General features: G+C 42.4%; 1 protein-coding gene across 3 annotated transcripts in view; it reads left to right on the top strand.

Annotated features, from left to right (window-relative positions):
* PLA2G4A (phospholipase A2 group IVA) overlaps positions 1-15,110 on the top strand; it is a 120,378-nt gene that overhangs the window by 13,901 nt on the left and 91,367 nt on the right. For 2 of the 3 annotated variants that reach the window (XM_033960800.1, XM_033960799.1), the window contains exon 2: positions 9,995-10,142. In XM_033960800.1, the coding sequence (XP_033816691.1) occupies positions 10,110-10,142 (33 nt within the window). In that variant the 5' untranslated portion in view covers positions 9,995-10,109. Of the gene's footprint in view, positions 1-9,994; positions 10,143-15,110 lie in introns of those variants that run through there. The other variant, XM_033960801.1, reaches the window with a different exon arrangement.

Raw genomic sequence — 15,110 nt, 5'->3', positions numbered from 1 at the left:
GATGTTTAGATTGTAAGCTCTTTGGAGCAGGGACAAATTTCTTTGTGACTCTGTACAGCACTGCGTGTGTCTGGTAGCGCTATAGAAATAATTCATAGTAGTGTGAAGAGTTTCAGTGTTTGGGAAGCAGAGTTGAGCTTGTGATGTCATAATGCCTCATCCCACCAATAAGAGCCAACCTCATCAGTGATGTCACAATGGCTTGATTGGCCTGTACTCTCCTCTGCCCTCCAACCCAGACAGCTGATTAGCCGTTCCCCTTAACAGTATCCATGGCATCCTGTTTGTCTGTCTTGGCTGTTTAGATTGTAAGCTCTTTCGAGCAGGGACTGTTTTCTTCTTCTTTGTGACTCTATGCAGCGCTGCGTACATCTGGTAGCACTATTGCAATAATAGTAGTAGTGGTTCTATCAGAACCTCACCTTCATTCAAAAAACACAAAGGGGTCCATTCATCCTTAAAGATTTGACCTCCATTAAACAAATAACACATTATGGGGTAAATTGAAGGACAGTTTGACTTAGAGCTACAGCCTCAGCACCCTGAGGTTTTAGGTAGAGAATGACACGGTGAAAAAATTCATCACCGTCCCCGTCCCCGCGGATAACCGCGGTAAACCATCTTCATGCCATTCTTTAAGGAGAGAGGGAAGAGTCAGAGTATGAATGATCACAACCACTGACCCGCAAGCTTTGCTTTGAAGAATGCTGGTGTAGAAGGACTGAGGCTGAAATAGACACTAAAAAATGACATGGGATTATTTCCCAAGGTTATCCGCGGGGACGGGAACGGTGATGAATTTTGTCACCGTGTCATTCTCTAGTTTTAGGTTCAAATCCCATTCTGTTCCTTGTGACCCTGGGCAAGTCACTTAATCCTCCACTACCCACTGGGACAGATAGGGAAAATGCTTGAAGTACCTGTATGTAAACCACTTTGAGTTAAACTACAAAAAGGTGGTATGGAAGATCCAACCCCTTCCCTTTCTCTTGCGTTGTTTGCCTTTGATTGGGGGGGGGGGGGGTGTTCCGTGAAAAGCTCAATGCACTTTTCCAAGTGAGTGATATGTTTAAACTCCTTACCCTGAGCATAAAGCCACCAGGTCCTGTTGTACTGACACTTGCTCTCCAGAGTAGCATCGGCATTCCACGGCCAAGTGTAGACCATCTCATCGCAGATCCAGTTCTCCATTGAGGCCCCGTTCCAATTTATTGAGGCATCGTCATTCTTCCTCTTCATCTTGATGCTCCAAGTCCAGTAAACATCATTCCTGTTCAGGAGTTTCGAAAAGAAAACATTGCTGTCCCTCACGGTCTTCGAAGTGTAAAAACGTGTCATGTCATGCATCATCATCATCATCGGATTGACACTGGGCTCGAAGTCAGCATCGATCTTCCCAAAACACTCCTTCACCAAAGCCCTTTATGACTCTGATTTAAAGTCTGATTCAGCTGAGGACTTACCTGAGTCTACAATGGAGGTTTATGACACTGCCTCGGAAAAGTCTCCACAAAAGTCTCCACCAAGGGCTAAGTCTTCTATTGAAAGACTTTCTTTCACTAAATTTATTAGGCAGTTGGGCAAAGAGCTACCAGTCAAGCTAGAAGCTGATTCTGCCTACAGTGCTGAATGCTTGGAGGCCTTTGATTATGATGAGCCTCCTAAAGAACTTCTCAGACTGACTTTGCATGGTATTCTCAAAGAGACTTTTCACAAGAACTGGGAAATGTCCCTAACCATTACAGTGGTTCCCAGGAAATTGGACTCTTTATATAAAATAATTTCTTCTCCGGGTTTTAACAGACCACAGCTTCAGCACCAGTCCCTAGTGGTAGAAACATAGAAACATAGAAACATAGAAAGATGACGGCAGAAAAGGGCCAAGGCCCATCAAGTCTGCCCACTATAGACCCTCCCCTTAAGATTAGCTAGTGTTTTGCCCTGACCCTCTTAGGGATCCCACATGGGCGTCCCATTTATTCTTAAAATCTGGCACGCTGCTGGCCTCGATCACCTGCACTGGAAGCCCGTTCCACCGATCAATCACTCGCTCCGTGAAGAAATACTTCCTGGTGTCGCCGTGAAATTTTCCGCCCCTGAGTTTGAGCGGGTGCCCTCTTGTGGTTGAGGGGCCTCTAAGAAGGAAGATGTCATCTTCCACTTCTATACGTCCGGTGACGTATTTAAACGTCTCAATCATGTCTCCCCTCTCCCTGCGCTCCTCTAGAGTGTAGAGCTGCAAATTGTCTAGTCTTGCTTCGTACGGGAGACCTTTAAGCCCGGGAGTCAACTTTGAAAAAATCTACTCCATCGAGAGTCTATGCCTCAGGGTGTGAAGGGAGCATTATGGACAAATTTGGATGTTGCCTGTACCACAATTTCATGTTGGTGAATAGAGTTCTAAATTACAATTTTCATATTTCCTGCTATGTAAAGCACCTTGTTAAGAAATTGCCCTCTTTTGACAGATACATTCCTCCACAACATTTACAGGAATTTCATCATATCTCTCACACCCTTGCCCCCATAATAGTACTAATTGTAACACCATTTTTTTCCATTCATTTTTCATATACCGTGGTACCTTGGTTTGCAAACATAATTTGTTCCAGAAGCATGCTCGCAATCCAAAGTACTCGTATAGCAAAGCAACTTTCCCCATAGGCCATAATGGCAATTCAGATGATTTGTTCCACCCAACCCTCGAGCTGACACCCAAACTAACCCCCGAGCTGACCCCGGGAACTGGCGGTATTTCTCCCCCGAGGCTACCGGTGCTGCTCCTTCCTTTTGTGATTGCCTCCTCCCTTCCACTGACCGGCCCTGTCCTTACCTGTGCGTTACTGGTGTTAGAAGGTGCCTGCCGCTGTAAGGTAAGGACAGGGCCGGTCAGTGGGGGGGAAGAGGCGAATTGAATGAGCATCAAATCATTTACCTTGCCAGCCCGCAGTAAGAAGCTCTTCCGCGGTTTAATACTCGTAAAAGGAGCCCATAGAATTTACCCCTATTGATGTGTCTTATTGTGTAGATTTTAATGTTTGTGTTATTTTATATTTGTGTATGTGACATTGAACAAGCTGGTATTTGAATATGCAGTTTAAGCTTTTTTTAAAAATAAAAAAATCTATATTGATTTTTTTGGAATATGAGCTGTTGTAAAGGGGGTTATCCAGTCAATATTTATTTATAAAATAATTTATATACCGCATACAACTATGCAGTTTCCAAATGACAATCAAATAAACAAATTTTCCAGTTCTAATGCACACTGGTGGAACATGCTCAATTCCTTAACCCCTTGTAAGCATGCAACTGCAGGCTAACTTCAAGCCAATAAAACTTAATAGGGGAAACGCCTCGGATGCTGCAAAGCCAACATTGCTTTGAGACTTGAAAGGAGAGCTTACATTGTTCAATAGGCCCCTTTCAGCTTTCTATCATTGGCGAAAAACCCCCTAGGTTATGCTTGAAACAAAAAAAGCAGCACTTATCTTTAACTGCCGTGACTACAACTTTTTCTTTGAGTCAGTAAGCCGACGATGGCCAGCGTTTCATGATCTACTAATCATTTCTTCAGGGCTCTGAAGTGCTATCTACATATCGAGTCTGCGGGGTAAGATGTTCATTAGAACTGGAAAATTGTTTATTTGATTTCGAATTGAGTTTCTAGTCCCTCTGGGTTTTTTTTGGTTTTGTTTCAAATGACATACATAGAATCTTGTTTCCCTCCGATTGTCACATATAACAGACATATCAAAACAACATCGTTAATCATCCCTATTCCCTAGCAACAGCAGCAGATGAATCCAGAGACCAATGGGATAGCTCACATCTACCAGCAGGCGGAGATAGAGAAACTGATTAACAGGTGGTCCTATTGGCTGGCACTCCTCCTGTTTATCCAGTATTCTCTATCTCCCAGCAGGAAAAGGTCGCTATTCAACTAGCTCCTGAATTCTGGCTGTGGCTGGAACTTTATTTTCTCCTGTTGAGGTTTCTCTTCAGTGAGGAAAGAGCGCAAATTCGATCAGTTCAGACTTACAAACAAGCTTTAAATCAGGGGTATCCAACCTTTTGACTTCCCTGGGCCGCATTGTCCGACAAAAAATTTCTGGGGCCGCACAGATGCGCAAACGCTGCAGCAAGACAGAGGAGGGAGCCGGCAAGACGGTAAACACCCGGGGGCAGCAGAGGAAAACACTGCATCGCCCTCGACCGGGGCCGCACAAAATACTTCACGGGGCCGCATGTGGCCCTTGGGTCACATGTTGGACACCCTTGCTTTAAATCATACTTCGATGCCAGAAAAAATTCTAGAAGGCGATTATCAACTGAAATATATATATCTTAGCATAAGAAGGCATTGGGAAACAATTGAGTTTTCAGCATTTTCTTAAAATTCATCCTCTCCATGACATTTTGAAAGAGCCAAAACATCCACGGAGAGGGTGGTGGATGCCTGGAATGTGCTCCTGAGAGAGGTGGTGGAGAGTAAAACTATGACTGAGTTCAAAGAAGAGTGGGATGAACACAGAGGATCTAGAATCAGAAAATAATATTAAATATTGAACTAAGGCCAGTACTGGGCAGACTTGCACGGTCTGTGTCTGTGTAGGGCCGTTTAGTGGGGGATGGGCTGGGGAGGGCTTCAGTGGCTTGGAGGGTGTAGATGGGCTAGAGTAGGTTTTAACGGAGATTTCGGCAGTTGGAACCCAAGCACAGTACCGGGTAGAGCTTTGGATTCTTGCTCAGAAATAGCTAAAAAAAAAAATTTAAAAATTTAAATTGAATCAGGTTGGGCAGACTGGATGGACCATCCGGGTCTTTATCTGTTGTCATCTACTATGTTACTATGAATGGTTATGAAGAAATATATCTGAGTATTCTGAAGGGGAGTAGGGTTGCCAACTGCTTCTGCGTTAATAAAAAAAATAAACAGATATAGTTCTAGGTCTACCCTGTTGCATGCTTGAATTTGTAGTGCTGCTTGCCTCATTGAATTCACACACACACACACACACAAAAAATCACCCATAATTTGGGATAAAGCCAGAACAGGATTGCTTTGTTCCTTATGACAGAGTAGTTGTTTGCCCTAAGGGAGAAGCACCCTATACTCCCATTAATTTTCTTCATTTTGTTAATGCAGTGAATCAACATGTGTAAAGCAAAATTTTAGCCTAGAGAAATTCTCAATTTGGCAGCTCACAGTAGACAGACGCAGTAAAAATATGTGAAAAGACTACTCGTTTTGCACAGAGGTAAGAGACGAGACGTTCCAGACTTATCAGGGCTGGGAGGAGAACTCGCCCAGTCAGTTAATACAGAATACTGCAGCTAAACTCATTTTTGGGAAACAAAAAGTATGATCATGTTTCCCCTTTGTTGATAAAGCTTCACTGGCTCCCAGTTTGCTTTAGGATCCAGTTTAAATGCGCATGCATAATCTTCAAGCTTCTCTACGGAATGTTTGATCCTTTTGTCCCCTTATATTGGAATCCCCTTAGACTTTGCCATTTGAGAAATACACAAAGATATAAGTTAGTCTTTCCTTCCTTTAAGGGAATTAAATCTGCTGGGAAGCTCAGTCGATCTTTTGTTTTCAAGTTTGTAGAGATCTGGAATGAGCTTCCTGACTCAATTAGGCCAGCTGCAATTATTTCGTAAATTCCTGAAAACTTTGTTCTCGTAATTTTTAAATATGAAAAGATGAATGCGGATATGTTGGGGCATAGCAAAGTATTTAAATTGGTGTGGGGCCAGTTGACATTCAACGAAATGATAATATTATAGTTATTTTTCTTATGCTTTTCTTATGTACTTTAGTTTTTTATTTTTTTTATTTATAAATTTTTCAAAAAAACCTTACAAGAAAAACAAACTCCTTGTTACAGAAATACAGGAAAAATATTCTAAGTATGCATCTCACAAATACAAAGTATAACTGAAAGTCCTTCCTTAGACCCCAATTAATGAGGGGGGTTGGCTCAAAAATAAGAGAAGTACATTTATTCATTAAACTTAAAAAGTCAAGAGGAAAGGCAATAACGCCAGTTTGCTATCTCTAACCACTGTGTCCAACTTCAGGCTATCTTTTTCAGCTCCAGAAATGTCTTTAATTGGTCAGGAAGAAAAAAAAAACATTTTTAATTTGTGCATACTTTATAACACACTTACAGGGGTAAGCTAATAGGAAAGTGGCCGCTAAATAAATTACATCTTGTCTCAAGGACAAGAACTGTTTCCTCCTTTCCTGAGTTGTCTTAGTGACATCTAAGGATGCCCATATTCGTTTACCATAAAATAAAGTTTTTGAAAACTTAAAAAATTGTTTCATAAATGAGTCCAAGTCCTGTTGAAAAACAAAGGGTATCAATAATGTTCATATGGCTGACTCCGTAATAGATTCCTCAAGAATTGCAGAAATAGTTTTAAAGTCAATCTGTGAAGACTGAGCATTTTTTTTCTTCTTCCATATTGTGGACAGTGGAAGATAATACATTTTGTTTAGTGGAGGTATAAATTCTGGGGAAAAGCTCAGAACTTCCATCAAATACTTTTTGAACATAACATAAATGGAGAAATTCCAGAGGATTGAGGAAAATTCAATACTGTTACATTTAAACGACGATTGAAATTCTCAATATTTTCTATTTTCCGGTGGACCAACGTACTGTCTTTTATTGCCATTGCTCTGTGATCCTGGAGAGATTGCACCTCATCTTGTATTTGCATAATAGAATTTTTAGTTTCCAAATGAGTCTGTTCAAAAACTTTAGATATGGTATCCAATTTTGCCGCTAGGGCCTTTACCTCTTCGTTCGTCTTCGCTGTTGCTGAGTCCAGTTTCTGGACCGTCTTCAAGATAACCTTCAAAGTATCCTCACCAACGGGAGAAAACTTCCCCGAGCTGACTAGCATCGGCAGAAGCTCATCTGCCGAGGAACCTGCCTCTGTGAAAGCATCTGAAGCAGCTTCGGCACCGTTGCCTTCTACTTCCAGGGCAGCAGCATCGGCCGGACAGGGAGCCCAACGAGTTTGAGCCTTCTCTGCTCTCCCTCATAGCGGGGCTCAAATTGCCCGTACGTGAGCAAACTGTTGGCAGGTAATGCTCCATCGTTCGCTGCATTGGGGTAAATGAGGGCGTTGAGGAGGTAGGTGCCCTCACACTTCCCTTCCTTTTGGTATGCGGCATTCTTAGTAGCAAGTAAGAGAAGCTGCATCGGGAGCGATCTTAACACCGCCAAAGTAGCGCCGCCATCTTGGCCACTCCCCCATGTACTTTAGTTTTTAATTAGTTCTTCCTTCTCCTATGTTTTCTGCTATGTACTCTAGTCTTAATTATATGTGAACTGAGTTGAGCTCCACTGGGAGATGACCCGGTATATAAACCAACGATTAGATTAGAGTAGATCCTTGCCTTAGAGCTGATCCAAGAGAACCAACTAGAAGAGAGCTGATTGGCAGCAGCTGAAGATTGTGATGAAGGCTATAGCTAGTACTATAGACATTAAAGCATTACGTAGTGATCAAGACCACCCAATGACTGCATATTTATGATATTTTGAGCTCCACTGCTTGAACGATACATCTCCAATATTTAAAAGAGGGAGGGGCACAGTTGTCAGGCTTCTTATGCTAATTGTGCTCCTTGTGCTAATTGTGTCATAAAGTTATTGTACTTGAGTACTAAAGGGATGGTGGTAATGGGAAGGAGTAACTAAAATACAATAAACAGTGACCTTTAGAGAAAAAGCAAGAACAATGATGCAAGTCACTCTTTGACTTTCAGATGTGTCCATTTATGTCTGATATATTCAGTGGTATTTAGCCAGCCGAGAAGAGATCTTGGCCGGCTAAATGCCAGTAAGCTGACTAACCGCCGATATTCAGCGGGAGATAGCTATCTTCCACTGAATATCCTGGTCAGCAGATTGACCAATGACTGGCTTTGTTGCGAGACATTTCTGGTCGCTGCCAATATTTAGCGGATTACTTGCTAAGTCTAGTGGCTAGATAGATCAACTTAAAAAGCAGGTCTATCTGACCAGCCAGTGAATATTGGCTTGACCGGCTAAGTCTTTAGCAGCAGAACTGTACCTGGAAATTCAATGTTGATGGCCAGATATGGCCACAGCATTGACTATCCAGGTTCGCCGCTGACTGTGGGAAGTGGTTTCAAGTTTATTTTTGAGTTCATATACTGCCTTTCATTAAGTCTAAGTGGTTTACAATTTAAATTAAAAAATAAATACAAGATAAAAAGGTATTAAAGACAGAGGTAAGAACAACAAAAAACTAACTTTATAAAAAATGGATGGGGGTAATGAGTTTACATTGTATTAAAAAAAAAAAAAAGAAGGAAAAGGGATAAAGAGAATGTTTCTTGTTTGCTATCGACGATAAAAGCGTCTTTGAACATAAATGTTTTAAGATTTGATTTGAATCTGGATACACTGTCATCTTGTCTAAGATGATTAGGTAGGGCATTCCATAAAGTTGGTGTCACAATTGAGAAAATGATTTTACGCGTGGTGGATTGATGGGATTGAAAGGAGATTTTGTTGAATGGAGGAAAGTGATTTAGAAGTAGAATAAGAAAGTAATAATCTGTCAATAAATGCCAGGGAATGTTCTAATTTTGTTTTGAAGGTAAGAAATAAGATTGTAAATGTTATACGATGAGATATGGGAAGCCAATGAGCATCTTTTAAAAGAGGAAAGACATGATCAAATTTTTTGGCCTTGTAGATAATTTTTACAGCTGTATTTTGTATGATCTGAAGTAGATCGAACATTAAGTAGCCCAAAGGTCAAGTTGTTTTTTTGATAAAACAGGAGGATGAGCTTGTGGGATACGAGTTTACAGTGTCATATTTCCAGAAGATAAAATGAAAAATGGAACTGGCCAAGGAAGGGTAAAATTAAAATATTAAAATAATACCTCATGGTTTTATAAGTTGTGCTCCCATTCCCCCCCATTATTGATCGCTGTCTTTCTGCTCCCCTACCCGCTTCCTTCTTCATCAGCCAAGTTCGGCTAAAGTTGTTGTAAATCCAGTAAATCGTGGTAAATCAGCCCTTTCGGCCCGTTCGGCCCTTCCCCCCTCTCTAGTGTTCGCTTTCTTCCTTCTCTCCTTCCCACTTCCGCTTCTTCAGCCATGTTCGGCTGAAGGTGTTGCAAATCCAATATATTGTTTGTAAATCGGCATGTCAATGCGGATCCTAATGTAATTGTTGTGAACTGCCTAGAACTCGATGGGTATGGCGGTATATAAGAATAAAATTATTATTATTATTATTATTATTACAAGGTCTAAATATCGTCCCTCTGGTGTTTAACATATATATGGGCTCCTTTTACTAAACTGTGCTTGACGCTAACGCCTCCATTGAGCTGGTGTTAGTTTTTCCGCATAGTGCGGGAGGGCAGTGCGTGCTAAAAACGCCACCGCAGCTTATTTGAATGTTTTGTTTGTATTGTGATGACTTTGTGAATATTATAAATAACATGTTTTCCATGCTGCATAGTGTTTCTATATATAAACGGTGGGCATTGTCAAGCTGTAGTGAACACTACGGCACTAAGTCGTATTATTAAGCAATATAGAAACATAGAAACATAGAAATAGACGGCAGATAAGGGCCCACGGCCCATCTAGTCTGCCCACCTTAATGTCCCTCCCCTACCTTTGCCCTGTGAATAGATCCCATGTGCCGATCCCATTTGGCCTTAAAATCAGGCACGCTGCTGGCCTCAATCATATGATTGGCAGCACAGGCAAAAAAAAAAAAAAAAATCTCCTACGTTTATGATTTTTTTCCCCGTCATGAAATAACATGGGATGTGTTGTTTCAAATGAATGCATATCCCTATGTCTTCCCAGCTGGACACTTGCATTTCAGTAAGTCAAAATGAATAAGCAATCTCTCGCATGAGAATTTAGAAGGAAATCGGCATAATTTTTAAATACTGGTGCATATTTCTTCACAGGATTGGATGAATTGCCTTATTCCAAAAGCCTCCAATAGATGTGAAAAGTGTGAAATCAGACGGAACTGGGGCCTTGTTGCCTTTGCTTTGAAAGGGGTCCTTCCTCAAAGGAAAAATGGCTTCAATAGATCCTTACCAATATATTATAGTAAGTAAAATCCAGTTTAAAAAAATTGTGTTCTAGTATGAATAATTTAGTTCTCAAAAAAATGTGGCTTTGCCCCCTAGTTTCATTAATTTCTTTTGCTCATTCCACAAAATTGTTTTCTTTGAAATGTTTTAAAATGTGCAGCTCAATTATAAGTGAATTAATTTATATATTACAGCATGCTAAATTGTTTTTGCATAAATGAAATTTTAAAGCATGCTAATGAACTGAATATGTGCTAATTCATGAATATTCTTAATACTTTTAAAATTTACTTGTGAGAAAATTGCACCACGTAATGCAGCTTAAATTATTACAAGGAAGCCACTGTATTTGAAAATGACAAAAACATAAAAGATTTTCTTCTCTACATTAAACATATTCTCTGGAACATAAGAAGTTGCCCCCGCTGAGTCAGACCAGAGGTCCATCTTGGTCAGCGGTCCGCTCCCGCGGCGGCCCATCAGGCCTAGTGCCTGAACAGTGGTCCCTGATTAATTTTGTAACTTACCTCTAATCCCATCCCTATAATCTACCTCTACTCTTATCTGTACCCCTCAATCCCTTTGTCTTCCAAGTACCTATCCAACGCTACAGGGGTTCAAAGAAGCTTTGGATAGGTACTTGGAAGACAAAGGGATTGAGGAGTACAGATAAGAGTAGAGGTAGATTATAGGGATGGGATTAGAGGTAAGTTACAAAATTAATCAGGGACCACTGTTCAGGCACTAGGCCTGATGGGCCGCCGCGGGAGCGGACCGCTGAGCAAGATGGACCTCTGGTCTGACTCAGCGGGGGCAACTTCTTATGTTCCAGAGAATATGTTTAAAGTAGAGAAGAAAATCTTTTATGTTTTTGTCATTTTCAAATACAGTGGTACCTCGGAATCCGAATGCCCCAGAGCTCGAACGACTTGGAATCTGAACCTTTTTTTTGTAGTAAATTTTGCCTCAGAATCTGAACTCGGCTTTGGAATCCGAGCGCCCTGCATATTGTATGTGTGTGTTTGTGCCCCAGAATCTGAATGCTGCTTTGGAATATTTGTTAATATTTTACCTTAAAATCCAGTGTGTTTCCTGTTAAAATTTGAGTTTGTGGGACCCAGGAACGGATTAATCCAGTTTCTATTATTTTCAATGGGGAAAATTGTCTTGGAACTCGAACGCTTTGGAACGGGGTTCTGGAACAGATTAAGTTCGGATTCCAAGGTATCACTGTATATGTACTATTTGCTCTCCTTCAGGTCAGTTATACAAATGAAGAGCGAAAAGTTTGTGGGCTCATTTAGGGTCTTTTTAACAAAAGTGCATTAAGCAGTTAGGAGCTAATTCTATAAACGGGTGGCCAGATTGTAGGCCGTGGTGGGTGTCCTACCACTGTCTGGCAGCCAATCGGGACGTACGTTTACAAAAGCAAAAACCTGAGGCAGGCCACCTACATTGTAGGCACTTGTTGTGGGTGCAGGGAGATGCCTAGGGACTCTTAAAACTCACCCAAGGCTGGGCGTAGGCCTGGCTTTGCCCGGAAGTGGCCTTGGTCCTATACAGAATCTGGCCCTTTGATTCTACTTTTGGGATCTGTTTCGAAGATCTGACTGCCAGATACTTTTTATTCAGACAAGCCTTGACAAGTCCCATGAAGTAGCTTTGTAGACCAAACACTGCCAGTTTCGGATCAATGAAGATCCCAAGAAACAATTTATGAACTTTTAGTCATCTCCACTGTGGTGGTTTTTTTGGGGGTTTTTTTTTTCCCATCGAGTGAGTTGTGGAGGTATGTTGTTCTGTCTTTGGCTCTTGGTTTTTATTTGCTATCCTATACAGCAGTGGTCTCAAACTCAAACCCTTTGCGGGGCCACATTTTGGATTTGTAGGTACTTGGAGGGCCGCAGAAAAAATAGTTAATGCCTTATTAAAGAAATGACAATTTTGCATGAGGTAAAACTCTTTATAGTTTATAAAACTTTCCTTTAACAGTTAAAAGGAAAAATATATAAACTATAAAGAGTTTTACCTCTTGCAAAATTGTCATTTCTTTAATAAGACATTAACTATTTTTTTCTGCGGCCCTCACATTTAAAGTTCAATATCTTTTCTTTCTCAAAACTGGCACATTTCAATCACTAAATTGAAAATAAAATCATTTTCCTACTTTTGTTTGGTAATTTCATCAGTCTCTGGTTGCACTTTATTCTTCTGACTGTGCATCCAATACTTCTTCCCTTCTTTCAGCCTCCTGTATGCTTCCTCTCCTCCAGACCTCATTCCCTCCTCCAACTTTTTCTGTCTTTCTCTGATTCCATGCCCCATTTTTTGCTTTGTTTCTGGTTCCCTGTCCCCACTCCTTTCTTCCTTCCTCCGTGCCCTCATTTTTTGCTTTTTTTTCTGGCTCCCTGTCCCCACCCCACCTTCTTTCTTTCTTTCTTCCTTCCTTCCTGCCCTCCCCCATGCCACCGCCGCTGCGGAATAGGCTGCTGCTGCTGCCGCTATCGGGAACAGGCCATCTCCATGCTTCTCTTCTGCACGGGGCTGACCAACTCTCGCTGCCCGATGTAAATTCTAACGTCGGAAAGGACGTTCCGGGCAGCCAGGCAGCAATTGGCTAGCCAGAACGTCCTCTCAACATCAGAATTGATGTCGGGCCGCCAGAGTTGGTCGGCCCTGCAGGGAAGAGAACAGTGGACCGCCTCCCCCTTGGTACGCCACTGGAGCAGCAGCGTGTCTGGCCGGCTCGTTTGTTCAAAGCCGCGGGTGGCGGCTCATTGCGAGATCCGCGCCTGTGTCTGAAGCCTCTCTGATGTTGTGACATCAGAGAGGCTTCCGATGCAGGAATGGATAGCGCAAGGAGCCGCCAACCTGCGGCTTTGAGCGAACGAACCGGCTGCTGCTCCAAAAGAAAGAGAATGATGGCCTCCAGACCGCGGGCCGCAAATAAAACCTGGAGAGCCACATGCGGCCCATGGGCCGCGTGTTTGAGACCGCTGCTATACAGTGTTCCCCCGGTCATTTGCGGTAGGCGGTTCCCGTTCCCGGTCATTCGCGGTATTTTCCAACCGCAAAGGAGAGGCAGGAGAGGGCATCTGGAGTACCGGCGAGTGAAGGAAATCACTCACTGTATGCTCTGATTGGTGAGGCCTGACTTTAGTACAGGAAGAGGCGTTCGGAGCATACAGCGAGTGATTTCCTTCACTCGCTGGCGCTCCAGCTGCCCTCTCCTGTCTCCCCTACCTAAAACCATATTTGTGGTTTTTTGAAATTTGCAGGGGATCATGTTCTATATTTCTCCACAGTGGCCTGGGGTAATTAAATCGGAAGATAGCACAGATATACTTTCCGTGCTATCGACTGATGCATTTACCATGTGGTAAATATCTGCTCTGTAGGGTAAATGTAGGGCAGTTTTATATTTACCGTTAATTTTGAGTTCTGACATACACTGTAAGTGGAAAAAATAAATATAATTCAGTGTGCCATTTGCTATCAATCAGAATTAACTGCACGATATCCAGGAACCAGCGTTCGTTTATACAATTTGATTTATGGATGTTCTGCATGAGTGCAAGCACTAGAGGAAGATCCTTTCAGAGAATCTATCACTACTGTCAGTTTGAAATTTTGCAGATCAATCTGGCATTTGATCAAAGGATTTTCACTTTAGGCTCCAGTAACTACTCCGACAAGGATGAATGCATCTTTAAAATGGGAGTTGGCCAGATTTCTTCATCTCGTAGAAATGCATTTTTTCATCTTTTAGCAATGCAGCTAATTTTGAACAACTTGAGGGACTCTTAATCGCTAACAGCTTATAAAACAATTTTTCTGTACTGGTACTAATAAAAACGGATTAAAAGGGTAGCATTCCAGTTTGAGTTCTACAGAATCTAAGTTAAACACTGGAGGTAGCAAGCATGCCTGGCTTATTATCTGGAAGCGGCAGAAGGCACTTGGTCAATCATATTAATCAGTTGGTAAACATTTTCTGCTCTTTGTGTGTGGTAGTTTTTCGAAGATTCTGCAACATTTAGAATGGCAAGGTAAAGCCAAAGTGTTCTTTATTCAGTACTATCAGAAAGCATCACCCTACAGTAGAGAGTTGCGCGGGGACATAAATCCCATCCCTGCCAGGATCCTCTCTGTCCCTACCCGTTGCCGCCAGGTTCCTCTCCGTCCCCACAAGGATCCTCTCCATCCCCACCAGGATCCTCACCGTCCCCACCCGTCCCCACCAGGATCTTCTCCGTCCCCACCCATCCCCGCCAGGATCCTCTCCGTCCCCACCCGTCCCCGCAAGGAATTACCTCCATACCCGCCCGTCCCCATAAAAATCAGCAATTCCTTCTGACAGGATCATAAATTCCACAGTTTCTTTTGTGTTTGCGCTGCTGTTTGACAGGATCATAAATTCCACAGTTTCTTTTGTGTTTACGCTGCTGTTTTCCTTGTGGAATCTCTTTGGAACCCTTTTTTTGTTTTCTGTTCAGGTAATTAACTTATAAACCCCCTCTTTAACTAAGGCTGACGTGTCCATTATATTATATGGACGAACCCTGCTTCCAAAGCCTTCCATCCCCGTGGGAGTCCCGTTGACTAGAGGGGGGTCCCCTCGGGAATCCTGTGGGCCCAGAGGGGGGTCCCCGTGGGAGTCCCGTGGGTTAGGGGGGATTCCCGTCGGACTCCCATGGGACCCACGGGATTCCCACGATCCCCTTTCCCATGCAGATCTCTACCCTACAGCAGGGGTGTCAAAGTCCCTCCTCAAGGGCTGCAATCCAGTCGGGTTTTCAGGATTTCCCCAATGAATATGCATGAGATCTAATAGCATACAATGAAAGCAGTGCATGCAAATGGATCTTGTGCATATTCATTGGAGAAATCCTGAAAACCCAATTCGAATCGATTCGCTTTCTAAAAAAAATTGGATTCTTCATTTCAGCGAGTCCTCTGGGTCTCCTAAAGTAGCAGCAGTGGT

This window comes from Geotrypetes seraphini, chromosome 10, assembly GCF_902459505.1.
Source record: "Geotrypetes seraphini chromosome 10, aGeoSer1.1, whole genome shotgun sequence".
In the NCBI taxonomy this organism is placed as follows: domain Eukaryota; kingdom Metazoa; phylum Chordata; class Amphibia; order Gymnophiona; family Dermophiidae; genus Geotrypetes; species Geotrypetes seraphini.
The sequence above is the reverse complement of the archived record's forward strand: the minus strand, read 5'-3'. Positions and strand labels throughout refer to the sequence as shown.